Source organism: Anomaloglossus baeobatrachus, chromosome 2 (genome assembly GCF_048569485.1).
Source record: "Anomaloglossus baeobatrachus isolate aAnoBae1 chromosome 2, aAnoBae1.hap1, whole genome shotgun sequence".
NCBI lineage: Eukaryota > Metazoa > Chordata > Amphibia > Anura > Aromobatidae > Anomaloglossus > Anomaloglossus baeobatrachus.
The window spans coordinates 440,684,297-440,710,691 of record NC_134354.1 but is presented as its reverse complement, the minus strand read 5'-3'; the positions used below and the strand labels follow the sequence as shown (position 1 = coordinate 440,710,691).

Genomic DNA, 26,395 nt, shown 5'->3' with positions numbered 1-26,395 from the left:
ATATGAGCAGGATGGATGGGGGTATATCAATAGGATGGGGGTATATGAACAGGATGGGGGAATATGAGCAGGATGGGGGTATATGAGCAGGATGGGGGTATATGAGCAGGATGGGGGTATATGAGCAGGATGGGGGTATATGAGCAGGATGGGGGTATATGAGCAGGATGGGGGTATATGAGCAGGATGGGGGTATATGAGCAGGATGGGGGTATATGAGCAGGATAGGGGTATATGAGCAGGATGGGGGTATATGAGCAGGATGGGGGTATATGAGCAGGATGGGGGTATATGAGCAGGATGGGGGTATATGAGCAGGATGGGGGTATATGAGCAGGATGGGGGTATATAAGCAGGATCATATACAAGGCAGGAGGATCATTACCAGGATGGGGTACCTTAGTAGAGAATTTGGGGACATTACCCCCATAACAGTGTCAGCAGCAGATCCTCGCCCTATAACAGTGTGTCATGACCACATTTTTTTGCTTAAAGTTTTATTTTCCTATTTTCCTCCTCTAAAACCAGGGTGCGTCTTATAGTCCGGTGCGTCTTATAGTCCGAAAAATACGGTAATCAACAGGAGATCATTAGAGGACTACTTGGTGTGCTGCCCGGTAGTCCAGCATATTCATGAGCTCTGTATAACCTGCTAGATCTGCAGCAGAGAAAACATTGATTTTATCAAAACAATAGCAAACAGCTCAGTAATTGTCACGTCACTGGAATCAGGGTCTCTGTCTCTACATTCTGCTGCTCTCAGATGGGGTAGCAAAAACCTGTGACAGATTCCCTTTAACTGTGTGTGGTCAGATGCAGCAATATGAGGTAGCTTTGCCTCTGCAGCATTGGAGAATTGCAGTGGAACTGAATCTGGCAAAATCCAGGGAACTGAGCAGCTTCAGAGCAGCACGTACAAGCTCTACAGAAAGAGCTTGTAATTTTGCAACATTTGCCTCCAAGACAGTGGAGTAAGTGAACATCATTATGCGTCGACATTCCTGCTGTTAAGCACCCAATGAGGAGGCGGAGGATTGAAAATCATTGCATGAGAAAATAACCAAGAACCAGAGCATTTGTAACACTGCATCATGGCATGGTGTGCCACATCCAATAATAATCTTTATATGTACATAGCGCCAACATATTCTGCAGCACTTTACATAATCAGCAACACTGTCACCATTGGGGCTCACAATCTAAGTTCCCCATCAGTACGTTGGATGGCTCAGCCCTCCATGGACCCCTCACTTGGCAAAGTGCAAGATCTCATGCTTTTAACTAACACAGTGCTGTCCCATTATACACAGAAAAGATACAGATCTGTCACTGCTAAAACAATATTACCTATCTGTAACTTCTGTGTACAAAATGTGGTAATGCGGTATTAATTTGAAGAGCGAGATCTCGTGCTGTACCAGGGAGGGGGGCTGCAATTTGTAAAGGGGTCTCAAGTTCAGACCCGACTTTTGCGAGAGAGTAGGGTCCTTTACGGTGTCAGTCTCAGGTTTTTTGTCATTAATGCTATGTAGTAAAATCACCTGCCTCCAGACAGCTGTTAGGTACTGTAACCATAGCTTCTGATGGGTGCCCTTCATTAGTCCTACTGTAGAGGATTACTATGCGGATTGAATACAAGCGCAAGATCATTTGCAGTATGGGCCATAGCTGGAATAATGAAATGTCAATATTGTGACCATCATTTCAGAAGCATAATAATGGACCAAGAGACTATATAATGACTGTAAGCAGCAAGTCCGCAGCTCTACAACAATCAAGAAGTTATCTTCTAACATCACAATGCAACATCATAGTATAAACAATATTGTGTAACTAATTTCTATATGTCCGATATACTTCCTCATGGTTTTACCTTCTAAGCCTTCATCACTTTGCTTGCCGTTTGTCTTATCAGATTTGTCAGTGGATTGCTGGGCAGCTAGGGCAGTCAGTTGTGCAGACTGCTTTATCAGGGACACCCGATAAAAATAATTCCTCCAAAATGCCTCTTCTTTCACGCTAAAAAGAAAACAAAAAAGTCTTATACTTAAAATATACAAGCTCTATATGTGGTCAAATCCGTCAAAAAGGCAAATCCCTTTTCCCATCTGTTAAAATGGCCATTATATGACTTGTACCCTGCTTTTTCAGTTATTTTCCCCTCTGCTCAGTTGACGGAGCTGGTGGGTGGAAGAGCTGCAATGAGGTTTCCATTACAGTGCACTAAGAGCCCCAATTCCTGCTCTTCATTCCTTAACTGCCACAAAGATGGAAACTGCAGTATAAAGGAAATTATACAGCTGAACTGGTCAGTGTAGATGTGAATCCAGCTCTGCAGGTGAGATGAAAGACTTGACATTTCTGTGGCTCCATTGGCCTGTTTTCTCACTCTGATCCTCTCAACAGATAAAGAGAGGTGTAACCCGACACCTCACCGTGCTGGCAGGCTGAATAGAGGTGTGACCTGACACCTAACCGTGCTGGCAGGCTGAATAGAGGTGTAACCTGACACCTCACCGTGCTGGCAGGCTGAATAGAGGTGTGACCTGACACCTCACCGTGCTGGCAGTCTGAACAGAGGTGTAACCTGACACCTCACCGTGCTGGCAGTCTGAACAGAGGTGTAACCTGACACCTCACCGTGCTGGCAGTCTGAATAGAGGTGTAACCTGACACCTCACCGTGCTGGCAGGCTGAATAGAGGTGTGACCTGACACCTAACCGTGCTGGCAGTCTGAACAGAGGTGTAACCTGACACCTCACCGTGCTGGCAGTCTGAACAGAGGTGTAACCTGACACCTCACCGTGCTGGCAGTCTGAACAGAGGTGTAACCTGACACCTCACCGTGCTGGCAGTCTGAACAGAGGTGTAACCTGACACCTCACCGTGCTGGCAGTCTGAACAGAGGTGTAACCTGACACCTCACTGTGCTGGTAGTCTGAACAGAGGTGTAACCTGATACCTCACCGTGCTGGCAATCTGAAGAGGTGTAACCTGACACCTCACCGTGCTGGCAATCTGAATAGAGGTGTAACCTGACACCTCACTGTGCTGGTAGTCTGAATAGAGGTGTAACCTGACACCTCACCGTGCTGGCAGTCTGAACAGAGGTGTAACCTGACACCTCACCGTGCTGGCAGTCTGAACAGAGGTGTAACCTGACACCTCACCGTGCTGGCAGTCTGAACAGAGGTGTAACCTGACACCTCACCGTGCTGGCAGTCTGAATAGAGGTGTAACCTGACACCTCACTGTGCTGGTAGTCTGAATAGAGGTGTAAGCTGATAACAGTCTGCCAGCACAGTGAGGTATGTGTTGACCAAGACAGATTAAAAGAGAACGTGACAGCTGTCAACCAAGGGCAAGATGTATTAGACCCTGGCTGTAGAAATTCAGCCATGCAAGATTGACTTTGAAGTGCTGCGGCATTTCAGAGCAAAGAAGGGAATTTTGTTACTTACCGTAAATTCCTTTTCTTCTAGCTCCAATTGGGAGACCCAGACGATTGGGTGTATAGCTACTGCCTCCGGAGGCCACACAAAGCATTACACTAAAAAGTGTAAGGCCCCTCCCCTTCTGGCTATACACCCCCCGTGGGATCACGGGCTGCTCAGTTTTAGTGCAAAAGCAAGAAGGAGGAAAGCCAATAACTGGTTAAACAAATTCAATCCGAAGGAACATCGGAGAACTGAAACCATTCAACATGAACAACATGTGTACCCGAACAAACCAAAAATCCCGAAGGAAACAGGGGCGGGTGCTGGGTCTCCCAATTGGAGCTAGAAGAAAAGGAATTTACGGTAAGTAACAAAATTCCCTTCTTCTTCGGCGCTCCATTGGGAGACCCAGACGATTGGGACGTCCAAAAGCAGTCCCTGGGTGGGTAAATGAATACCTCAAGTTTGGACTGTAAAAACAGCCCTTCCCTACATGGAGGCAACCGCCGCCTGCAGGACTCATCTACTTAGGCTGGCATCCGCCTAAGCGCAGGCATGCACCTGAAAATGCTTGGTGAAGGTGTGCAGACTCGACCAGGTAGCCGCCTGGCACACCTGCTGAGCCGTAGCCTGGTGCCGTAATGCCCAGGACGCACCCACGGCTCTGGTAGAATGGGCCTTCAGCCCTGATGGAACCGGAAGCCCAGTAGAACGGTAGGCTTCAAGGATTGGTTCCTTGATCCATCAAGCCAGGGTGGATTTTGCAGCCTGCGACCCCTTGCGCTGACCAGTGACAAGGACAAGGAGTGCATCCGAGCGGCGCAGGGACGCCGTGCGGGAAATGTAGATTCTGGGTGCTCTACACCAGATCCAACAAAGCCATTACATATCGATGAAATGGATAAGGATAAAAGGAAGGTAAGGAGATATCCTGATTGTGATGAAAAGGGGATACCACCTTAGGGAGAAACTCTGGGATCGGGCGCAGCACTACCTTGTCTTGGTGAACACCGGGAAGGGAGCTTTGGATGACCGCGCTGCTAGTTCGGACACTCTCCGAAGAGACGTGACCGCTACCAGAAAGGCCACTTTCTGTGAAAGTCGAGAAAGTGAAACATCCCTCAGAGGCTCGAAGGGCGGCTCCTGGAGAGCAATTAATACCCTGTTCAGATCCCATGGGTCTAACGGCCCCTTGTACGGAGGGACAATGTGATAACCCCCCTGCAGGAACGTGCGTACCTGAGGAAGTCGTACTAGGCGCTTCTGAAAAAATACCGACAGCGCTGCGACTTGTCCTCTAAGGGAGCCGAGCGCCAAACCTTTTCCCAGACCAGATTGCAGGAAGGGAGGAAAAAGGAGACAATGCAAATGGCCAGGGAGACACTCCCTGAGCAGAGCACCAAGATAAGAATAACTTCCACGTCTTGTGGTAGATCTTAGCAGACGTCGGCTTCCCAGCCCGTCTCATGGTGGCAATGACGTCTTGAGATAATCCTGAAGACGCTAGGATCTCGGACTCGATGGCCACACAGTCAGGTTCAGGGCCGTAGAATTCAGTGGAAAAAACGGCCCTTGGGACAGTAAGTCTGGCCGGTCTGAGAGTGCCCACGGTTGGCCGACCGTGAGATGCCACAGATCCGGGAATCACGACCTCCTCGGCCAGTCTGGGACGACGAGGATGGCGCGGCGGCAATCGGAGCTGAGCTTGCGTAGCACTCTGGGCAACAGTGCCAGAGGTGGAAACACATAGGGTAGCTGGAACTGCGACCAATCCTGAACTAAGGCGCCTGCCGCCAGAGCTCTTTGCTCGTGAGACCGCGCCATGAAAATCGGGACCTTGTTGTTGTGCCGAGACGCCATTAGGTCGACGTCCGGGATCCCCCAGCGGCTACAGATTTCCTGACACCCTTCTGGGTGCAGAGGCCATTCCCCTGCGTCCATGCCCTGGCGACTGAGGAAGTCTGCTTCCCAATTTTCTACGCCCGGGATGTGAACCGCGGATATGGTGGATGCTCTGTCTTCCACCCACATCAGAATCCGCCGGATTGCCTGGTAGGCTTGGCGATGCGTGTTCCGCCTTGGTGGGTGATGTATGCCACCGCTGTGGAATTGTCCGACTGAATTCGGATCCGTTTTCCTTCCAGCCACTGCTGGAAGGCTTGCAGGGCAAGATACACTGCCCAGATTTCCAGAACATTGATCTGAAGGATGGACTCCTCTGGAGAGAGTCCTTGACCGTCTGAGAAGGGAAACGTTCCTTTCTAGGGACGTCGACTCCCCAACCCATTGGCAAAGCATGTCCCATTGAAGTGGACGCAGATGAAACTGCGCGAAAGTGACTGCCTCTGCATGAGGCGTCTTAAGGGGTGTGACTGGCCTTGAAGGAGAGACTGCACCCCCGTCTGTAGTGAACGCTGCTTGTCCAGCGGAAGCTTCACTATCGCTGAGGGAGTGTGAAACTCCATGCCCAGATATGTCAGCGATTGGGTCGGTGCCTGATTCAACCTTGAAAAGTTGATGATCCACCCGAAACTCTGGAGAGTCTCCAGCGCCACGTTCAGGCTGTGTTGGCATGCCTCTTGAGAGGGTGCCTTGACAAGTGGATCGTCCCAGTAAGGATCACAGAGTGACCCTGAGAGTGCAGGACTGCTCCCACTGCTGCCCTGAACTTGGTGAAAACCCGTAGGGCTGTCGCCAGACCGAAGGGCAGGGCTACGAACTGAAGATGCTCGTCTTCAATAACGAAACGTGGCAAACGCTGGTGCTCTGGAGCAATCGGCACGTGGAGATAAGCATCCTGATGTCTATTGATGCTAGGCAATCTCCTTGAGACATTGAGGCAATGACGGAGCGGAGGGTTTCATCCGGAACCGCCTGGCCTTCTCGTGCTTGGTGAGCAGTTTTAGGTCCAGAACGGAACGGGAAGAGCCATCCTTTTTTGGCACCCCAATCAGATTGGAGGAAAAACCGTGTCTTGTTCCTGAAGAGGAACAGGGATTACCACTCCTTCTGCCTGCAGAAGAGCATCGGCTCGGGGGGGGGGGGGGGGGTGGGAAAGTTCTGAAGAATCGAGCCGGAGGACGAGAACAGAACTCTATCCTGTACACGTGAGACACAATGTCTCTCACCCACCGGTCTGTGACCTGTGGCAGCTAAATGTCGCCAAGCGGGAGAGTCTGCCACCAACCGCGGATGCGGAGAGAGAGAGCTGAAAGTCATGAGGAGACCGCCTTGGTAGCGGTTCCTCCGGCTGCCTTCCTTGGGCGTGATTGAGCCCGGCCGGAATCTGAGCCCCTCTGAGCCTTTTGAGCCCTTTTGGACGAGGACAATTGGGACCTGCCCGAGCCTGGGAAGGCCCGAAACCTCGACTGTCCCTCCAGGACAGCATTAATAGGGTAAGTCGCAATGCAGACATTGCGAGGTTAAGGACACCACCTGCGGCACAGATGTACATGTGCTCAAGACCAGCTGCGCAAGACCAGCTGAAATAGCTTAGAGTGCCCCTACGGCTGCGAATGCCGGAGCAACCGACACGCTAATAGCTTCACAGACAGATTTCAACCAGAGGTCCATCTGTCTGTCAATGGCATCTTTAAGTGAAGTCCCATCTCCACTGCAACTATGGATCTAGCCGCAAGCCTGGAGATTGGGGGATCCACCTTTGGACCCTGGGTCCAGCGCTTGACCACGTCAGGGGGAAAGGGATAACGTGTATCCTTAATACGTTTGGAGAAACGCTTATCTGGTAAGCGTGGTGTTTCTGAACTGCTTCTCTGAAGTCAGCGTGGCCAGAAAAGTACTCAATATACGCATGAGATACTGAAAAGGGATTTCTCCTGCTGTGAAGCTGACTCCTCCACTGGGGGAGCTGAGGGAGAAATATCCAACATTCCATTGATGGACGCTATAAGATCATTCACTATGGCGTCACCATCCGGTGTATCCGGATTGAGAGCGGTGTCAGGATCAAAGCCCTGATCAGCTACGTCTGCCTCATCATACAGAGAGTCCTCCTGCTGGGACCCTGACCAGTGATGAAGCCGAGTGCCGCACCCAGCGAGCTGGCTTAGGCTGTCTGGGACTGTCGTCCGTGTCAGAGCCTTCACCCTGGAATGCCTGGGACCCCCCCGGAGCACTGATTATGTTCCAAATGAGGGTGGCCAGGGAGCATTGATCAAGATTGCCCATGGCCTGTCTGGACTGCAAAGTCTCTATCCCATGACAATCTATCAGCCGAAACTGCAACTCCGTCCCTGTCCCTGGACAGGGTTCTTTGGCCACCTCTAGTAGAGACCCCGGCTGACCAAGTGCTACAGGGGAGCATTTGCACACAATGGGGGTCAGTGGAACCTGCCGGTGGAACAGTATCACATGCAGTAAAAGCAGCATAGAAAGCCTGTGTTGCTTTTTTGCTGCTGTATTCTAGCCATCTAGGAGAATATAGCAAAGAGTAGCGACCGTACAGTGCAATGTATAGCATACAAGCATAAGTACAAATGAACACTTCAGCACATGCAATACAAGCAGCCTATAAAGCCTGTGCCTTGGCACCCTTGCTTTTTTGCTGCTGTTGTCCAGCCATCTAGGAGAATATAGCCAAGAGTAGCGACCGTACAGTGCAATGTATAGCATACAAGCATAAGTACAAATGAACACTTCAGCACATGCAATACAAGCAGCATAGAAAGCCTGTGCCTTAGCACCGTTGCTTTTTTGCTGCTGTTATCTCGCCATCTAGGAGGGCATATAGCCAAAAATAGCGACCTACAGTGCAGTGTATAGCATACAAGCATAAAATACAAATGGACACTTCGGTATTTAGTGGGGTCAGCACTTCAGGTGCTGCTTACCGCCCGCCTATAACGCGGGTGTGTGGTCGCCAGAGCCCTGTGACTGGTTGCCCAGAGCTTGTCTCCGTTCCCCAGCTCGGACTGCGTGCAGGAATGGCTGCCGGCGTCCAGTGAAGAGGGGCGGGCCGTGGGCGTGCCCCAGACGAGAGCGGGAAACTGGCGTCCCACTGTGTCCAGTGAAGGGGGCTGGAGAATGCAAAGCAGACTCCAGCCCTCGGCGCTGACTTTCTGTACAGCGTCCCGCCCCTCCCCTGACTGGCAGGGCTGGGGGCGGGAACGAAGTGAAAACTAGGCCGCAAAGCCGGGGACTCGAGTAATAAGCGCGGCCGTCCATGTGCACGGCCAGCGCGGAAGTCCCCGGCGCACCACAAGTCCCAGCCGCGCCACAGTGTAAAAAACACCCAGCAGCGGCCGGCGCGGCAGTTCCCAATACATAAATTCACTCAGCAAAGCTGCAGTGAATAATAGCACGAGCGCTCCGCGCTGTTGCCCCCGGCGCACTAACACTCCCAGCAATGTTGGTGTGTGTGTGCGCGCTTGCCCGGGGACACAGAGTACCTTAATGTAGCAGGGCCCTGTCCCTGACAATACTCAGCTCCATATCCAGCAGGTTCTCTGGGTCTGTGGATGGAGCCCGGTCTCAGTGCCTGGAGACCTGTAAGATCCCACTTCACCCAGAGCCCTGAGGGGGGATGGGGAAGGAAAACAGCATGTGGGCTCCAGCCTCCGTACCCGCAATGGGTACCTCAACCTTAACAAACACCCGACAAAAGTGGGGTGAGAAGGGAGCATGCTGGGGGCCCCATATGGGCCCACTTTTCTTCCAACCGACATAGTCAGCAGCTGCTGCTGACTAAAAACAGTGGAGCTATGCGTGGATGTCTGACCTTCGCACAAAGCTTGAAAACTGAGCAGCCCGTGATCCCACGGGGGGTGTATAGCCAGAAGGGGAGGGGCCTTACACTTTTTAGTGTAATGCTTTGTGTGGCCTCCGGAGGCAGTAGCTATACACCCAATCGTCTGGGTCTCCCAATGGAGCGCCGAAGAAACATACTTTAAAAGCCGGCCAAGCACTAAGCCGCATGGGAGACTAGTTGAAAAGGTTGGTCCCTGGTGTACTGTTCAAGCCAGCTGCCGCTGACTGACAGGTCTTTCCATACACATGCATGTAAGAAAGGAAAAATCAGGTAAGGAGTGGGGAGAAGCCATAGCGAGCATTTTCAACTGGTCATCTGTGTGGCTTAGTCCCCAGCCAGCTTTTAAGATATGTTTTTCTTTTAAGTACCGCAGCGTTTCAGAGTCAAAGATATATGGCTGCAATCATATAACCATGGTCTGATACATGCTGCCCATAACCTTTTTCGATGGTAAGGCAGGAAGGGAAGTAGTAACAGATAAGTGGAGACAGAAGCAGATTTCTCTGCTATCATATATTAATAAATTCCTTTTAAGCTCACATACTATTTCTTTATGTAATGTATGAATAACAATTCAATCTTAAAGGGAACCTGTCAACAGATGTTTATAATACTCACCTAACGGTCGGCGCGGAGCAGACTGGTTGGATGGGCATCTCCGTTCTCCGGGTCCTGCGCCTCCTCTTTTAGTCATCTTTGTCCTCCTTCTGAAGCTAGTGTGGATGACGCGTTCTACGTCATCTACAGTAGCTGACATTGAAGTCCTGCACAGGCGCACTTTGATCTGCCCTACGGGAACCGGAGAACGGAGATGCCCATCCGACCACTCTGCTCCACACCAACCGTTGAGTATTATGAACATCCGGTTACAGGTTCCCTTTAAATGGATGACGTGTCTTTTTATCAACCGCCCAAACAACATCATTATATAATTAGTTGCAGGAGATTATAATTAATAGAAAAATATATTACGAATACCGTATTTTTCGCTTTATAATACGCACCTGATTATAAGACGAACCCCCAAATTTGGTGACAGAATAGAGAATTTTTTAATAAATGGGGTACGTCTTATAATGCCAGTGTCCATCTAACAAATCATATAGGATATATGTCCCTCATAGCCCCCCCATCCTAAAATTAGCCCGCTTAATCTGGATATGGCCACCTTATATTGAATATAACCCCCTTGCGCTGGCACACATCCCCCAGTGATGCCACATGTCCCCTGTGGCTGGCACACGGCCCCCTGTGTTAGATATCGCCCCCATGCTGCTGCTTTTAGTAAAATAAACTCTTTCCTTACCTTCTCCAGCACTGTCTTTCCTTGTCTCCCTCCGTGGGGTTGAGCTCCTCCTGTCTCCTGCACTTCCTACTTCCTGGTTCTCGGTCCGGTCATGTGATCGGCACAGCAGAGAAATATCTCTGCGTGCCTGATCACAGCGGCAGCGGGGAGACACGCAGGAGGAGGTGAGTATAGAGTTTTTTATTTTACTATGGGCAGCAGCATGCGGGCCATAGCTAACACTGGGGTGCATGTGCGATCAAAGGGAGCACAGGCAGATATAATATGCGCCGCTCCCCCAGCCCGTTACCGCGGTGCGGTCTCAGCACCGCGGTGATGGACAGCGGCTGTGCATATTATATGAGCGGCAGCAGGAGATCTCTCGCTGTAGCCTTCCCCAGCTCACCAGCCTCTACAAGCCTCCCTCAGCCTCCAGCACCGCTCCAGAGCGGCCCCCACCTCCCCTGGACCATGCAGTATATAATCCGTATATTCTGATTTCGAACCCCTACTTTCCCCCAAAACTTGGGGGAACAAAAGTGCGTCTTATAAAGCGAAAAATACAGTAAATAAATTTACATCTCAGTGTTTCACTTACTGGGCTGCTTAGTGTCGTTTTGAAAATTTGATAAACCTACTGCTGATTTTATCATTAGATTGATCATTAGATTTTATCACTAGTGATTTTATCATTTGAGGACTACTTGTCGTGCTGCCAGATATACAGAGATCATGAATATGCTGGACTAACAGCTAGATCTACAGAAGAAAATACAGTGATTTTATCAAAATGACAGCAAACAGCTCAGTAAGTGACATATCACTGGAATCAGGGTCTGTCTCTACATTCTGCTGCTCTCAGATGAGGTAGCAAGAACCTGGTGACAGATTCCCTTTAAAGCACCACTCCAATGTTTTTATACAGTGGCATGCAAAAGTTTGAGCACCCCTGGTCGTTTACTGATATTCTGAACAATTAACCCCTTAAGGACGAAGCCAGTTTTGTCCTTAATGCCCAGGCCATTTTTTGCAATTCTGACCAGTGTCCCTTTATGAGGTTATAACTCTGGAATGCTTCAACGGATCCCGGTGATTCTGACATTGTTTTTTCGTGACATATTGTACTTCATGATAGTTATAAATTTAGAACGATATTTTTTGCTTTTATTTGTGAAAAAAATTGGAAATTTGATGAAAAGTTTGAAAATTTTGCAATATTCAAACTTTTAATTTTTATGCCCTTAACCCAGAGAGTTATGTCACACAAAACAGTTAATAAATAATATTTCCCACATGTCTACTTTACATTAGCGCAATTTCTGAAACAAAATGTTTTGGGGTTAGGAAGTTAGAAGGGGTCAAAGTTCATCTGCAATTTCCCATTTTTTCAACAAAATTCACAAAACCATTTTTTTAGGGACCACATCACATTTGAAGTGACTTTGAGAGGCCTAAGTGACAGAAAATACCTAAAAGTGACACCATTCTCAAAACAGCACCCCTCAAAGCACTCAAAACCACATCCAAGAAGTTTATTAACCCTTCAGGTGTGTCACAGGAACTAAAGCAAAGTGGAATGAAAAAAAGCAAAAAATAAAATTTTACCTAAAATGTTGCTCTACCCCAAATTTATTCACTTTTAGAAGAAATAAAACAACAAAATGAACCCCAAAACTTGTTACCCACTTTCTTATGAACGAGGCAACACCCCACATGTGGTCAGAAACCTTTGTTTGGACAAATGGGAGGGCTCGGAACAGAAGGAGCAATATTTGGAAAGGCCCTTAGGTGCCTAAACAGTGGAGGTCCCCCACAAGTGACCCCAATCTGGAAACAAGACACCTCAAGGCTTTTATCGAGGTGTATATTGAGCATTTTGAATCCACGAATACTTCACAGAATTTGATAAGCTTAGGTTGCCATATTGAAATTTTCATTTTTTTCAAAAAATGTTGATTTAGCGACACATTTCTCACTTTTTCAAGAGGCAACAACAAAACGTGTACCCCACAGGTTGTTATCTAATTCCTTGTGAGCGCAGCGATACTCCACATGTGGCCAAAAACCTTTGTTTGGATAAATGGGAGTGCTTGGAATGGAAGGAGCACCATTTGAATTTTGGAAAAGTTGAAGTAAATTGCGCGCACCATGTCACATTAGCAGGGCCCCTTGGGTACCTATACATCAGAAACCCCCCACAAGTGACCTCATTTTGGAAACTGGACCCCTCAAGGATTTTATTCAGGCGTATAGTAAGCATTTTGAATCCACAGGTACTTCACAAAAATATTGCTGTAGCAACAAATTTCTCACTGTTAGGCTATGTGGCCATGATCCAGCGACACGGCGTCTAGTACACAGTGTCAGCCTTCCTGCAGAGATGTGAGTGTTGTCCACGGGAGAACGCAGCTGCCCATGCCCACGATTTGGGTTCAGGCTGCTGTGGACTTTAGCTCTATTCTATCTGCAGAAAAAAACTCATCTCCGCAGCATAAATTGACATGCTGAGGCTCGGGAAGCTGCGCCACAGGTCGGTTTATGCTGCAGAGAAAAGAAACACAGTGGGCACGGGATTTCTAAAAATCCTTCCACTGTGCTTCTACTGCACAACGCAGCGTTATGGATGCAGGGAAAACACTCTGCGCCCAAAACGCTGCAAACCCTGATTGTGGGCACATAGCCTAAAATGCTACAATGGATGAATGGATAGATGTCAAAATATATATATAACGTCCCACCCCCTGCATATTCTAAGCTGGCGCCCTTTAGTGCCTTTCATGTGGCACTAAAGGGTGCCTAGCCTTGTATTTAGCCCAAAAGAAAAAAAAAAATTAAAATAAATGACGTGGGGTCCCCCCTATTTTTGATAGCCAGCTAGGGTAAAGCAGACAGCTGTAGCCTGCAAACCACAGCTGACAGCTTCATCTTGTCTGGTGATCAATTTGGAGGGCTCCCCAAGCTGTTTTTTTTTTTTAATTATTTATAAATAAATAATTAAAACAAAACAAACGTGGGGTCCCCCCAAATTAGATCACCAGCCAAGGTGAAGCTGACAGCTGGGGTCTGGTATTCTCAGGATGGGAAGAGCCATGGTTATTGGACTCTTCCCAGCCTAAAAATAGTAGGCCGCAGCCGCCCCAGAAATGGCGCATCCATTAGATGTGCCAATTCTGGCGCTTCGCCCCAGCACATCCCGCACCCCATTTATTACCCCCGGTAGCTGAAACCCCGGAGATTTTCTGACGCTGGGGGGCGCTATACACTTATTTCTGCCCGCCGTTTTAAAAACGGCAGAAAGGAATAAGGACCCTTTTTGGTGCCGTTTTAAAACGTAACGCGGTCGTAATGGGGTTAAGCAAGTTGAAGATGAAATTATCTGTAAAAGCCATAAAGTTAAGGATAACACATATCCTCTGCATTTTAGACAAAAAAAAAAATAATATATATATATATATATATATATATAATTTTTTTTTTACATTTTTAAATTCACAACAGAAAATAAAGTTGGCCAATGCAAAATATTGGGTACCCTGCATGATTAATACCCTGCAGCACCCCCTTTAGCAAGTATCAAAGCTTGCAAGTGTTTTTTGTAGCCAGCCAAGAGTCTTTCAATTCTTGTTTGAGGGATTTTCATGCTTTCTTCCTTGGAAAAGTCTTCTTGTTCTGTAAGATTCCTGGGTCCTCTTGCATGCACTGCTCTTTTGTGGTCTAGCCACAGATTTTCAATGATGTTCAGACAGGGGACTGTGAGGGCAATTGTAAAACCTTCAGCTTGTACCTTTTGACATAGGCTAATGTGGATTTTGAATTGTGTTTAGGATCCTTATCCATTTGTAGAAGTCATCCTCTTTTCAACTTCAGCTTTTTTTACAGATAGTGTTATGTTTGCTTGAAGAATTTGTTAAACTTTAATTGAATCCATTCTTCCCTCTACCCGTGAAATGTTCCCAGTGCCATTGGATAGAACACAACCCAAAACATGATTAATCCACCCCCATGCTTAATGGTTGGCGAGATATTCTTGTCATGACATTGTCTCCTTTTTTACCCCAAACATTTGGTTTGATCATTGTGGCCAAGGAGTTCTCTTTTAACCTCATCAGTTAACACGACTTGTTTACAAAATACATCAGTCTTGTTTAGAGGTTATGCTTCTGATGCTAAATTTTATGGTTAGGACGCAGGAGAGGTTTTCTTCAGATGACTCTTCCATGAAGGCCATTTTTCTGTAGGTGTCTCTGAACAGTAGAACAATGTACCACAACTCCAAAGTCAGCTAAATCTTCCTGAAGGACTTTTGCAGTTAAGTGAAGGTTTGATTTGCCACTCTAGCAATCCTACGAGCAGCTCTCACAGAAATTTTGCTTGGTTTTCCAGACCTTATCCTGACCTCCACTGTTTCTGTAAGTGCCATTTCTGAATTACTTTTTGAACTGAGGAAAGGGCAACTTGAAAATGCTTTGCTATTTTCTTCTAGCTTTCTTCTGCTTTGTTGCCCTTCACCATTTTGATTTTCAGAGTGCTAGGCAGCTGCTTTGAAAAACCTATGGCTGTTTTATTTGCTTAGAGGAAGCTGGGTTTTTATAAAGCTGTGAAATTTGCATCACCTGCCCTTTCCTAACTATGATAATGAACAAGCCACAAACCTAACAGGCTAATTAAGGTCTGAAATGATAGTCAAAGTTATCTGAGCACACAAATCTCAAAGGGTGTTCAAACTTTTGCATTGGCCCATTTTCATTTTTGTAGTTTTTAAAATGTTAAAGATGAAAATATTTGTTTTTGTTCTTACCTAAAATATAAAGGAAATGTGTGATCTTTAACTTTATGCCTTTTAGAGATCATTTCATTTTCAACTTTATTAACTGTTCACAAAAACTTCTGCATAGCACTGTATTTCCCAGCTGGAGTAGTGCTTTAAATCTAAGTCCCTTAGCCCCATCTTATACTCCCCTTCCGGCGGCTTCCTCTTCCATCACCGTCGCTCCGGTTGGTCTCCTATGATTTGTGACCTGTCAGCAGCTCCAGTGTTTTATGGAGCGTGCAGGAGGTCACAACTCCATGCACCTCTATGAAAGCCTCGTTCTGGCTCTCATAGGAGTGCACTGGCTGCTGGTGACGTGACTTTTGACTTCCAGCCAGTCAGAAGTTACGGGCACAAGATGGCACCATGGAAAGGAGTGGCATCTGTGAAAGGTGAAACCACCCAAAGGTGAGTATATGACAAGGGGCTTAGATTTAAAGACACTGTAAAAATATATAAATAAAAAAAATAAATAATAAATAAATTAATAATAATAATAATAATATTAAAAAAAAAAAAATGGAGTGCTCCTTTAGAAATTGTAAAGCTGACTGCTTGTTTTTAGTGGATGAAAACATTCCAGGATGCTGCAATCGACAGACCAGAAGCAGACCCAATTGTATTAAGTCAGATACTGCTCTAATTCAGACAGCCTTGCAGACCAAGGTTTGGGACACTTGGGGGTCAGCGCAGTCAGCGGTCTGAATTACGACTGCTGGCTATGTGACTGGTTTCCTGCACAGTGTAGAGACTGATCGGCAAACTTTCACAACACTCACAGTTTTGGAACCAGATCAAATCTCATACGATTCAGCAGCTCGTCTTCCTGAAGCATCACGAGGGCGACGGGGAACATCTGATCAAAGTCAAAGTTATAATGGACACCGGCTGGAGGGTCTCTGAGGAAGTTTCTCCTGTCCTTAAAAATTAAATAAAAACACATTCTGTAAAGAAGGGAATTTTGTTTACTTACCGTAAATTCCTTTTCTTCTAGCTCTAATTGGGAGACCCAGACAATTGGGTGTATAGCTACTGCCTCCGGAGGCCACACAAAGTATTACACTTAAAAGTGTAAGGCCCCTCCCCTACTGCCTATACACCCCCCGTGGGATCACGGGCTCCTCAGTTTTAGTGCAAAAGCAAGAAGGAGGAAAGCCAATACACTGGTTTAAGCAAATTCAATCCGAAGGAATATCGGAGAACTGAAACCATTCAACATGAACAACATGTGTATACAAAAAAAAAACAGGGGCGGGTGCTGGGTCTCCCAATTAGAGCTAGAAGAAAAGGAATTTACGGTAAGTAAACAAAATTCCCTTCTTCTTTGTCGCTCTATTGGGAGACCCAGACAATTGGGATGTCCAAAAGCAATCCCTGGGTGGGTAAAATAATACCTCGTGATAGGGCCATAAAAACGGCCCTTTTCTACAGGTGAGCAATCGCCGCCTGAAGGACTTGTCTACCTAGGCTGGCGTCCGCCGAAGCATAGGTATGCACCTGATAATGCTTGGTAAAAGTGTGCAGACTCGACCAGGTAGCCGCCTGGCACACTTGCTGAGCCGTAGCCTGGTGCCGTAATGCCCAGGACGCACCTACGGCTCTGGTAGAATGGGCCTTCAGCCCTGATGGAACCGGAAGCCCCGCAGAACGGTAGCCTTCAAGAATTGGTTCCTTGATCCACCGAGCCAGGGTGGATTTGGAAGCCTGCAACCCTTTACGCTGGCCGGCGACAAGGACAAAGAGTGCATCCGAGCGGCGCAGAGGTGCCGTGCGGGAAATGTAGATTCTGAGTGCTCTCACCAGATCCAACAAATGCAAATCCTTTTCACATTGATGAACTGGACGAGGACACAAAGAAGGTAAGGAGATATCCTGATTGAGATGAAAGGGGGATACCACCTTAGGGAGAAATTCCGGAATCGGGCGCAGAACCACCTTGTCCTGGTGAAACACCAGGAAGGGAGATTTGCATGACAGCGCTGCTAGCTCGGACACTCTCCGAAGAGACGTGACCGCTACTAGAAAGGCCACTTTCTGTGAAAGGCGAGACAGGGAAACATCCCTCAAAGGCTCGAAAGGCGGCTTCTGGAGAGCAATTAGAACCCTGTTCAGATCCCAGGGCTCTAACGGCCGCTTGTAAGGAGGGACGATATGACAAACTCCCTGCAGGAACGTGCGTACCTGAGGAAGTCGTGCTAGGCGCTTCTGAAAAAATACAGATAGCGCAGAGACTTGTCCCTTAAGGGAGCCGAGCGACAGACCTTTTTCCAACCCGGATTGCAGGAAGGAAAGAAAGGTAGGCAAAGTAAAAGGCCAGGGAGAAACTTCCTGAGCAGAGCACCAGGTTAAGAATATCTTCCACGTCCTGTGGTAGATCTTGGCAGAGGATAGTTTCCTAGCCTGTCTCATGGTGGCAATGACCTCTTGAGATAATCCTGAAGACGCTAGGATCCAGGACTCAATGGCCACACAGTCAGGCTCAGGGCCGCAGAATTCTGATGGAAAAACGGCCCTTGAGACAGCAAGTCTGGCCGGTCTGGTATTGCCCACGGTTGTCCTACCGTGAGATGCCACAGATCCGGGTACCACGACCTCCTTGGCCAGTCTGGAGCGACGAGGAGGGCGCGGCGGCAGTCGGACCTGATCTTGCGTAGCACTCTGGGCAACAGCGCCAGAGGTGGGAACACATAAGGCAGCCGGAACTGCGACCAATCTTGAACTAAGGCGTCCGCCGCCAGAGCTCGGTGATCGTGAGACCGTGCCATAAAAGCTGGGACCTTATTGTTGTGCCGAGACGCCATTAGGTCGACGTCCGGCCTCCCCCAGCGGCGACAGATCTCCTGAAACACGTCCGGGTGAAGAGACCATTCCCCTGCGTCCATACCCTGGCGACTGAGGAAGTCTGCTTCCCAGTTTTCTACGCCCGGGATGTGAACTGCGGATATGGTGGATGCCGTGTCTTCCACCCACGTCAGAATCCGCCGGACTTCCTGGAAGGCTTGCCGACTGCGTGTCCCTCCTTGGTGGTTGATGTATGCCACCGCTGTGGAGTTGTCCGACTGAATTCGGATCTGCTTGCCTTCTAGCCACTGCTGGAAGGCTTGTAGGGCCAGATACACTGCTCTGATTTCCAGAACATTGATCTGAAGTGTGGACTCTTGCTGAGTCCACGTACCTTGAGCCCTGTGGTGGAGAAAAACTGCTCCCCACCCTGATAGACTCGCGTCCGTTGTGACCACCGCCCAGGATGGGGGTAGGAAAGACTTTCCTATTGACAATGAGGTGGGAAGAAGCCACCACTGAAGAGAATCCTTGGCCGCCTGAGAAAGGGAGACGTTCCTGTCCAGGGACTTCGACTTCCCGTCCCATTGGCGGAGAATGTCCCATTGTAATGGACGCAGATGAAACTGCGCGAAAGGGACTGCCTCCATTGCTGCTACCATCTTCCCCAGGAAGTGCATGAGGCGTCTCAAGGGATGCGACTGGCTCTGAAGGAGAGATTGCACCCCTGTCTGTAGTGAACGCTGTTTGTCCAGCGGAAGCATCACTATCGCTGAGAGAGTATGAAACTCCATGCCAAGGTATGTTATCGATTGGGTTGGGGTCAGATTTGACTTTGAAAAGTTGATGATCCACCCGAAACTCTGGAGAGTGTCCAGCGCAACGTTCAGGCTGTGTTGGCATGCCTCTTGAGAGGGTGCCTTGACAAGTAGATCGTCCAAGTAAGGGATCACAGAGTGACCCTGAGAGTGCAGGACTGCTACTACTGCTGCCATGACTTTGGTGAAGACCCTTGGGGCTGTCGCCAGACCGAAAGGCAGGGCTACGAACTGAAGGTGTTCGTCTCCTATAACGAAGCGTAGAAAACGCTGGTGTTCTGGAGCAATCGGCACGTGGAGATAAGCATCTTTGATGTCTATTGATGCTAGGAAATCTCCTTGAGACATTGAGGCGATGACGGAGTGGAGGGATTCCATCCGGAACCGCCTGGTTTTCACATGCTTGTTGAGCAGTTTTAGGTCCAGAACAGGACGGAAAGACCCGTCCTTTTTTGGCACCACAAACAAATTGAAGTAAAAACCGTGACCTTGCTCCTGAAGAGGAACAGGGATCACCACTCCTTCTGCCTTTAAAGAGCACACCGCCTGTAGAAGAGCATTGGCTCGGCCGGGAGGCGGAGAAGTTCTGAAGAATCGAGTTGGAGGACGAGAACTGAACTCTATCCTGTACCCGTGAGACAGAATGTCTCTCACCCAACGGTCCTTGACATGTGGCAGCCAAATGTCGCCAAAGCGGGAGAGCCTGCCACCGACCGAGGATGCGGAGAGAGGAGGCCGAAAGTCATGAGGAAGCCGCTTTGGTAGCGGTTCCTCCGGCTGCTTTCTTTGGGCGTGACTGGGCCCGCCAAGAATCTGAGCTCCTCTGATCCTTTTGAGTCCTTTTGGACGAGGAGAATTGGGACCTGCCCGAGCCTCGAAAGGACCGAAACCTCGACTGTCCCTTCCTCTGTTGGGGTTTATTTGGTCTGGGCTGAGGTAAGGATGAATCCTTACCCTTGGACTGTTTAATGATTTCATCCAATCTCTCACCAAACAGTCTGTCACCAGAAAATGGCAAACTGGTTAAGCACTTCTTGGAAGCAGAATCTGCCTTCCATTCCCTTAACCACAATGCTCTGCGTAAAACCACGGAGTTGGCGGACGCCACTGCCGTACGGCTTGTAGAGTCCAGGACAGCATTAATAGCGTAAGACGCAAATGCAGACATTTGAGAGGTTAAGGACGCTACTTGCGGAACAGATGTACGTGTGACAGTGTCAATCTGCGCCAAACCAGCTGAAATAGCTTGGAGTGCCCATACGGCTGCGAATGCTGGAGCAAGCGACGCGCCGATAGCTTCATAGATGGATTTCAACCAGAGTTCCATCTGTCTGTCAGTGGCATCTTTAAGTGAAGGCCCATCTTCCACTGCAACTATGGATCTAGCCGCAAGCCTGGAGATTGGGGGATCCACCTTTGGACACTGGGTCCAGCCTTTGACCACGTCAGGGGGAAAGGGATAACGTGTATCCTTAAGACGTTTGGAGAAACGCTTATCTGGATAAGCGTGGTGTTTCTGGACTGACTCTCTAAAGTCAGAGTGGTCCAGAAAGGTACTCAATTTACGCTTAGGATACCTGAAATGGAATTTCTCCTGCTGTGAAGCTGACTCCTCCACTGGAGGAGCTGTGGGAGAAATATCCAACATTTTATTGATGGACGCTATGAGATCATTCACCATTGCGTCCCCATCAGGTGTATCCAGATTGAGAGCGGTCTCAGGATCAGAATCCTGATCAGCAACCTCTGTCTCATCAAACAGAGAGCCTTCCTGCTGGGACCCTGACCAGTGTGATGAAGTCGAGGGTCGCTCATAGCGAGCTCGCTTAGGCTGTCTGGGACTGTCGTCCGTGTCAGAGCCATCACCCCGGGATGCATGGGACCCCCCCGGAGCACGGATGTGTTCCAAAAGAGGGGAACCAGGGAGCATTGAATCAACAGTGCCCATGGTCTGAGTTACCGGTCTGGACTGCAAAGTCTCAAGGATTTTAGACACAGTCACCGACAGTTTATCAGCAAAAACTGCAAACTCCGTCCCTGCCACCTGGACAGTGTTCACAGGTGGTTCTCCTTGGGCCCCTTCTAGCAGAGGCCCCGGCTGAGCAAGTGCTACAGGGGCCGAACATTGCACACAATGGGGGTCAGTGGCACCTGCCGGTAGAACAGCCTTACATGCGGTACAAGTAGCATAGAAAGCCTGTGTCTTGGCCCCTTTGCTTTTTGCGGACGACATGCTGTTGTCTAGCAATCTAGGAGGGTATATAGCCAAGAAAAGCGACCGTACAATGCAATGTATAGCATACAGTACAAATGAACACTGCGGCACTAGTGGGGTGAGCCCTCGAGGACTGCTTACCGCCCGCTGAAAAGCGGGTGTGTGACCGCCAGAATCCCGTGCCTGGGTCTCCCAGAGCTCGTGTCCCTTCTCCACTCAGACTGCAAACAGGAATGGCTGCCGGCGTCCTGTGAAGAGGGGCGGGCCGTGGGCGTGCCCCAGACAAAGTGCGGGAAACTAGCGTCCCACTGTGCCTAGTGAGGGGGGTTGGAGTATGCTAAGCAGACTCCAGCCCTCGGCGCTGATGTTCTGACCAGCGTCCCGCCCTTCCCCTGACTGGCAGGCCTGGGGGCGGGAACGAAACGGAACTAGGCCGCAAAAGCCGGGGACTCGATTTATAAGCGCGGCCGTCGTATAAGCACGGCCAGCGCGAAAGTCCCCGGCGCACCACAAGTCCCAGCCGCACCGCAGTGTAAAAAACCGCCAGCAGCGGCCGGCGCGGCAGTTCCTAATACAGAAACTCACTCAGCAAAGCTGCAGTGAGTAAAGCACCAGCGCGCCGCGCTGCTGTCCCCGGCGCACTAACACACCCAGCAATGCTGGTGTGTGTGCGCGATCTGTACGGGGACCCAGAGTACCTTAATGTAGCAGGGCCCTGTCCCTGACGATACTCATCTCCACGTCCAGCAGATTCCCAGGGGCTGTGGACGGAGCACGGTCTCCTGTGCTTGGAGACCGATAGGATCCCACTTCACCCAGAGCCCTAAGGGGATGGGGAAGGAAAGCAGCATGTCGGCTCCAGCCTCCGTACCCGCAATGGGTACCTCAACCTTAACAAACACCGCCAACAAAAGTGGGGTGAGAAGGGAGCATGCTGGGGGCCCTAGTATGGGCCCTCTTTTGTTCCATCCGACAAAGTCAGCAGCTGCTGCTGACTAAACAGTGGAGCTATGCGTGGATGTCAGCCTCCTTCGCACAAAGCATGAAAACTGAGGAGCCCGTGATCCCACGGGGGGTGTATAGGCAGTAGGGGAGGGGCCTTACACTTTTTAGTGTAATACTTTGTGTGGCCTCCGGAGGCAGTAGCTATACACCCAATTGTCTGGGTCTCCCAATAGAGCGACAAAGAAACATAAATTATATGCATAGAGAGTGCTCACTATTACAGACTAGAAAACTGGCTCATGTGGATATATTTTTATTCCATTAATAAGGAGAATAACATACTGAAGAATTAACACTTTATTATCCTATTAAAAGGCTCTGTACGGCACAGCTCGCATCAGACGAGTAGCAGCGATGGAGTTGCATTGGTGGACCTATGGATACAACTGAAGTATATACACAGGGAGCTCTTCCTGAAGTATACATACAATACAGTGCCCAGTTGCAGCAGGCATAGAGCATACATTTATAGTATGCATGAAGAGTGGCATACAAGTATCATTAAATGACAAGTCTTACCGCTGACAGGGCCAAGATTTGCTGCTGAATGGTCTCTTCCTCGTTATAGCCCACCCAAGGAGGAACAGCAGCTTCTATTATAAAAAAAAAAAAAAAAAAAAAAAAAAATTATTTTCAATAATTGCACTGTTAACCAGTTCACGACCATGGACGGATATATCCGTCATGGAGCGTGTCCCGTTAAGCCCCGCCCCCTGCCGCGAGCAGGCGGCGGTCGGCACACATCAGCTGTTTTCAACAGCTGACATGTGTGCCTGCTAGCCGAGGGGGGAATCGCTTCCACCCGCGGCCATTAACCCCTTAAATCTCGCTGCCAAAGTCTGGCAGCAAGATCTAAATGCGCGCGGCCATGTTTTTTACTTACCGCTGCCTGCACCAGAAGTCATGTGCATGATCACGTGACTTTAGGTGGTTGCCATCATAGCACAGGGTCATGTGATGACGCCTGCAGCTATGAAGTTTCACTTTCGTTTTCCCTCGGCCGCGAGCAGAGAGAAAAAGAAAGTGACTGAATCTGCTGTTTACAGCTGTATAGCTGTGATCAGCAGATAGAAAAGAGCGATCGGATTGCTGATCGCTATAGCCCCCTAGGGGGACAAGTAAAATTAAAAAAAAAAAAGTAAAAAAAAAAAAAACAAAAAAACCTAAAAGTTCAAATCACCCCCCTATGAAAATTAAAGGGTTAAAAAATAAATGAAAATACACATTTGGTATCGCAGAGTTCAGAAATGCCCGATCTATCAAAATATAAAATCAATTAATCTGATTGGTAAACGACGTAGTGGCAAAAAAATTCCAAACACCAAAAAAGAGAATTTTGTTACTTACCGTAAATTCTTTTTCTTATAGTTCCGTATTGGGAGACCCAGACCATGCGTGTTTAGCTTCTGCCTCCGGAGGACACACAAAGTACAACACTTAAAAGTGTAGCTCCTCCCTCTGAGCTTATACACCCCCTGGTAGCCAGTCCTAGCCAGTTTAGTGCAAAAGCTGAAGGAGAATAGCCACCCACAAGTAGAACCGAGTAAGAACCGGAACAACCGGAGACTCTGTCCATGACAACAGCCGGTGATAACACACGGAACAAGAAAATTGCCAACAGGCAACAGGGAGGGAGCTGGGTCTCCCAATACGGAACTAAAAGAAAAAGAATTCACGGTAAGTAACAAAATTCTCTTTTTCTTTATCGTTCCTTTGGGAGACCCAGACCATGGGACGTTCCAAAGCTGTCCCTGGGTGGGAATAAACAGAAAAAAAAAAACTAAGAAGTAGGCGGAGCCTAACTTCACAAGTGGGTGACAGCCGCCTGAAGGATGCGTCTGCCCAAGCTCGCATCTGCTTAAGCATGAGCATGCACTTGGTAGTGCTTCGAAAAGGTATGCAGGCTAGCCCAAGTGGCAGCCTGACAGACTTGTTGAGCCGTAGCCTGGTGCCTAAAAGCCCAAGAGGCACCGACAGCTCTGGTCGAGTGTGCTTTGATCCCCGGCGGGGGAGGCACCTGAGTACTCTGGTAGGAGTCCGAAATGGTCGATCTAATCCAACGGGCCAAGGTCGGCTTAGAAGCAGAGAGACCCTTGTGCCGCCCTGTGGTTAGCACAAAGAGAGGTGCACCGCCTAAGCGCAGCGGTGCGAGACACATAAATCCGGAGAGACGCACCAGATCTAGAGTATGCAGCGCTTTCTCAAAGCGATGAACAGGGGCCGGACAGAAGGAAGGCAAGGAAATATCCTGGTTAAGGTGGAAGGGAGAGACCACCTTAGGAAGAAAGTCCGGGGTCGGACGGAGAACTACCTTGTCTTGGTGAAAAACCAAAAAAGGTGACTCCGAGGAGAGCGCAGCCAAATCAGAGACTCTCCTGAGAGAAGTTATGGCAACTAGAAAGGCCACCTTTTGAGAAAGACGATACAAAGAAACCTCCCTAAGGGGCTCGAAAGGGGGTTTCTGCAATACCGTGAGGACCAAGTTAAGGTCCCAGGGATCCAAGGGCCGCCGATAAGGCGGAATGATGTGAGACGCACCTTGCATGAAGGTGCGGACCTGAGCCAGCCGGGCGAGACGCCGCTGGAACAGCACTAATAGAGCTGAGACTTGTCCCTTGAGAGAGTTGAGGGACAGTCCTAGCTGCAGACCGGACTGTAAAAAAGACAGAAGGGTCGGCAACGAGAATGGCATCCGTGGTGAGAATCACCCAGGACGGAGTCATGAAGGAGCGCCCTTGGGACAGGGAGAGGTGTCGAAGCCACCACTGAAGAGAGCTCCTGGTCCGTGGCGACAGAGCCACTAACCTCTGTAAGGAGGAAGGCCGCTTGTCCCAACAGCGGAGAATGTCCAGCTGCAGAGGACGCAGATGGAACTGGGCAAAGGGAACCGCCTCCATGGAGGCCACCATTTGACCCAGCACCTGCATCAGGCGCCTGAGGGAATAACGGCGGGGCCTCAGGAGAGAGCGCACCGCTAGTGGGCTAGGGTGGCGAGAGTGAGCGAAACACTCCGCTGACAGTCTGCGCTGGATGTACCCTTGACCAGAAGGTCGTCCAGATAAGGAAGCACTGCTAACCCCTGGAGGTGCAGGACCGCAATCACTGCCGCCATGACCTTGGTGAATACCCGAGGGGCCGTGGCTAACCCGAAGGGAAGAGCCACGAATTGGAAATGATCCTCTCCTATCGCAAAACGTAACCAACGCTGATGTGACACTGCGAATGGCACATGTAGATAGGCATCTCTGATGTCGATGGACGCCAGGAACTCCCCTTGGGTCATAGAGGCAATGACTGATCGCAGAGACTCCATGCGAAAATGTCGCACCCGGACATGCTTGTTGACAAGCTTGAGATCCAGGATGGGCCGGAAGGTACCGTCCTTTTTTGGAACTAGGAAGAGATTTGAGTAAAAACCTCTGAACCGTTCCTGAGCGGGAACTGGGACAATCACTCCGTTTGCCTGCAAGGACGCCACGGCCTGCGAGAAGGCGGCGGCCTTGGAGCAGGGGGGAGTTGAGAAAAAAAAATCTGTTTGGAGGGCTGGAAGAGAATTCTATCCTGTAGCCGTGAGATGATGTCTCTCACCCACTGATCGGAGACTTGCTTTAACCAAGCATCGCCAAAGTGGGAGAGCCTGCCACCGACTAAGGACGTGGCTGGAGCGGGCCGAGAGTCATGAGGAAGCTGCCTTAGTGGCAGAACCTCCTGCGGTCTTCTGCGGACGCGCTTTTGGGCGCCAGTTGGATTTCTGATCCTTGGCGGAGTTAGCGGTCGAGGCGGAAGGCTTAGAGGATGACCAGTTGGAGGAACGAAAGGAACGAAACCTCGATTGATTCCTACCCTGGGCGGGTTTCCTGGTCTTGGTTTGTGGCATGGAAGTACTCTTCCCGCCAGTAGCTTCTTTAATAATTTCATCCAGCTGTTCACCAAACAGCCGTGAACCAGCAAAAGGGAGCCCAGCAAGAAACTTCTTGGAAGAAGCATCTGCCTTCCACTCTCGAAGCCACAAAATCCTGCGGATAACAAGAGAATTAGCTGAAGCCACCGCAGTGCGGTGAGAAGCCTCTAGCATGTCAGACATGGCATAAGATGAAAAAGCTGAAGCCTGAGCAGTTAAGGTAACCATCTCAGGCACAGATTCCTTGGTGAGGGAATGCATCTCCTCTAGAGAAGCAGAGATGGCTTTGAGAGCCCACACTGCTGCAAAAGTCAGGGAAAACGCAGCCCCCGCAGCTTCATACACAGATTTGGCCAGAAGGTCAATCTGACGGTC

The 26,395-nt window shown here is 49.3% G+C and overlaps 1 protein-coding gene across 1 annotated transcript in view; it reads right to left on the bottom strand.

Moving 5' to 3' along the window:
• SYAP1 (synapse associated protein 1) overlaps window positions 1–26,395 on the bottom strand; it is a 93,015-nt gene that overhangs the window by 8,977 nt on the left and 57,643 nt on the right. Inside the window, exons 4-6 of the mRNA XM_075334192.1 lie at window positions 22,639–22,712; window positions 16,080–16,219; window positions 1,874–2,019 (exon numbers count right to left, since the gene is read on the bottom strand). Coding sequence (XP_075190307.1) covers window positions 1,874–2,019; window positions 16,080–16,219; window positions 22,639–22,712 — 360 coding nt within the window. The remainder of the gene's footprint in view (window positions 1–1,873; window positions 2,020–16,079; window positions 16,220–22,638; window positions 22,713–26,395) is intronic.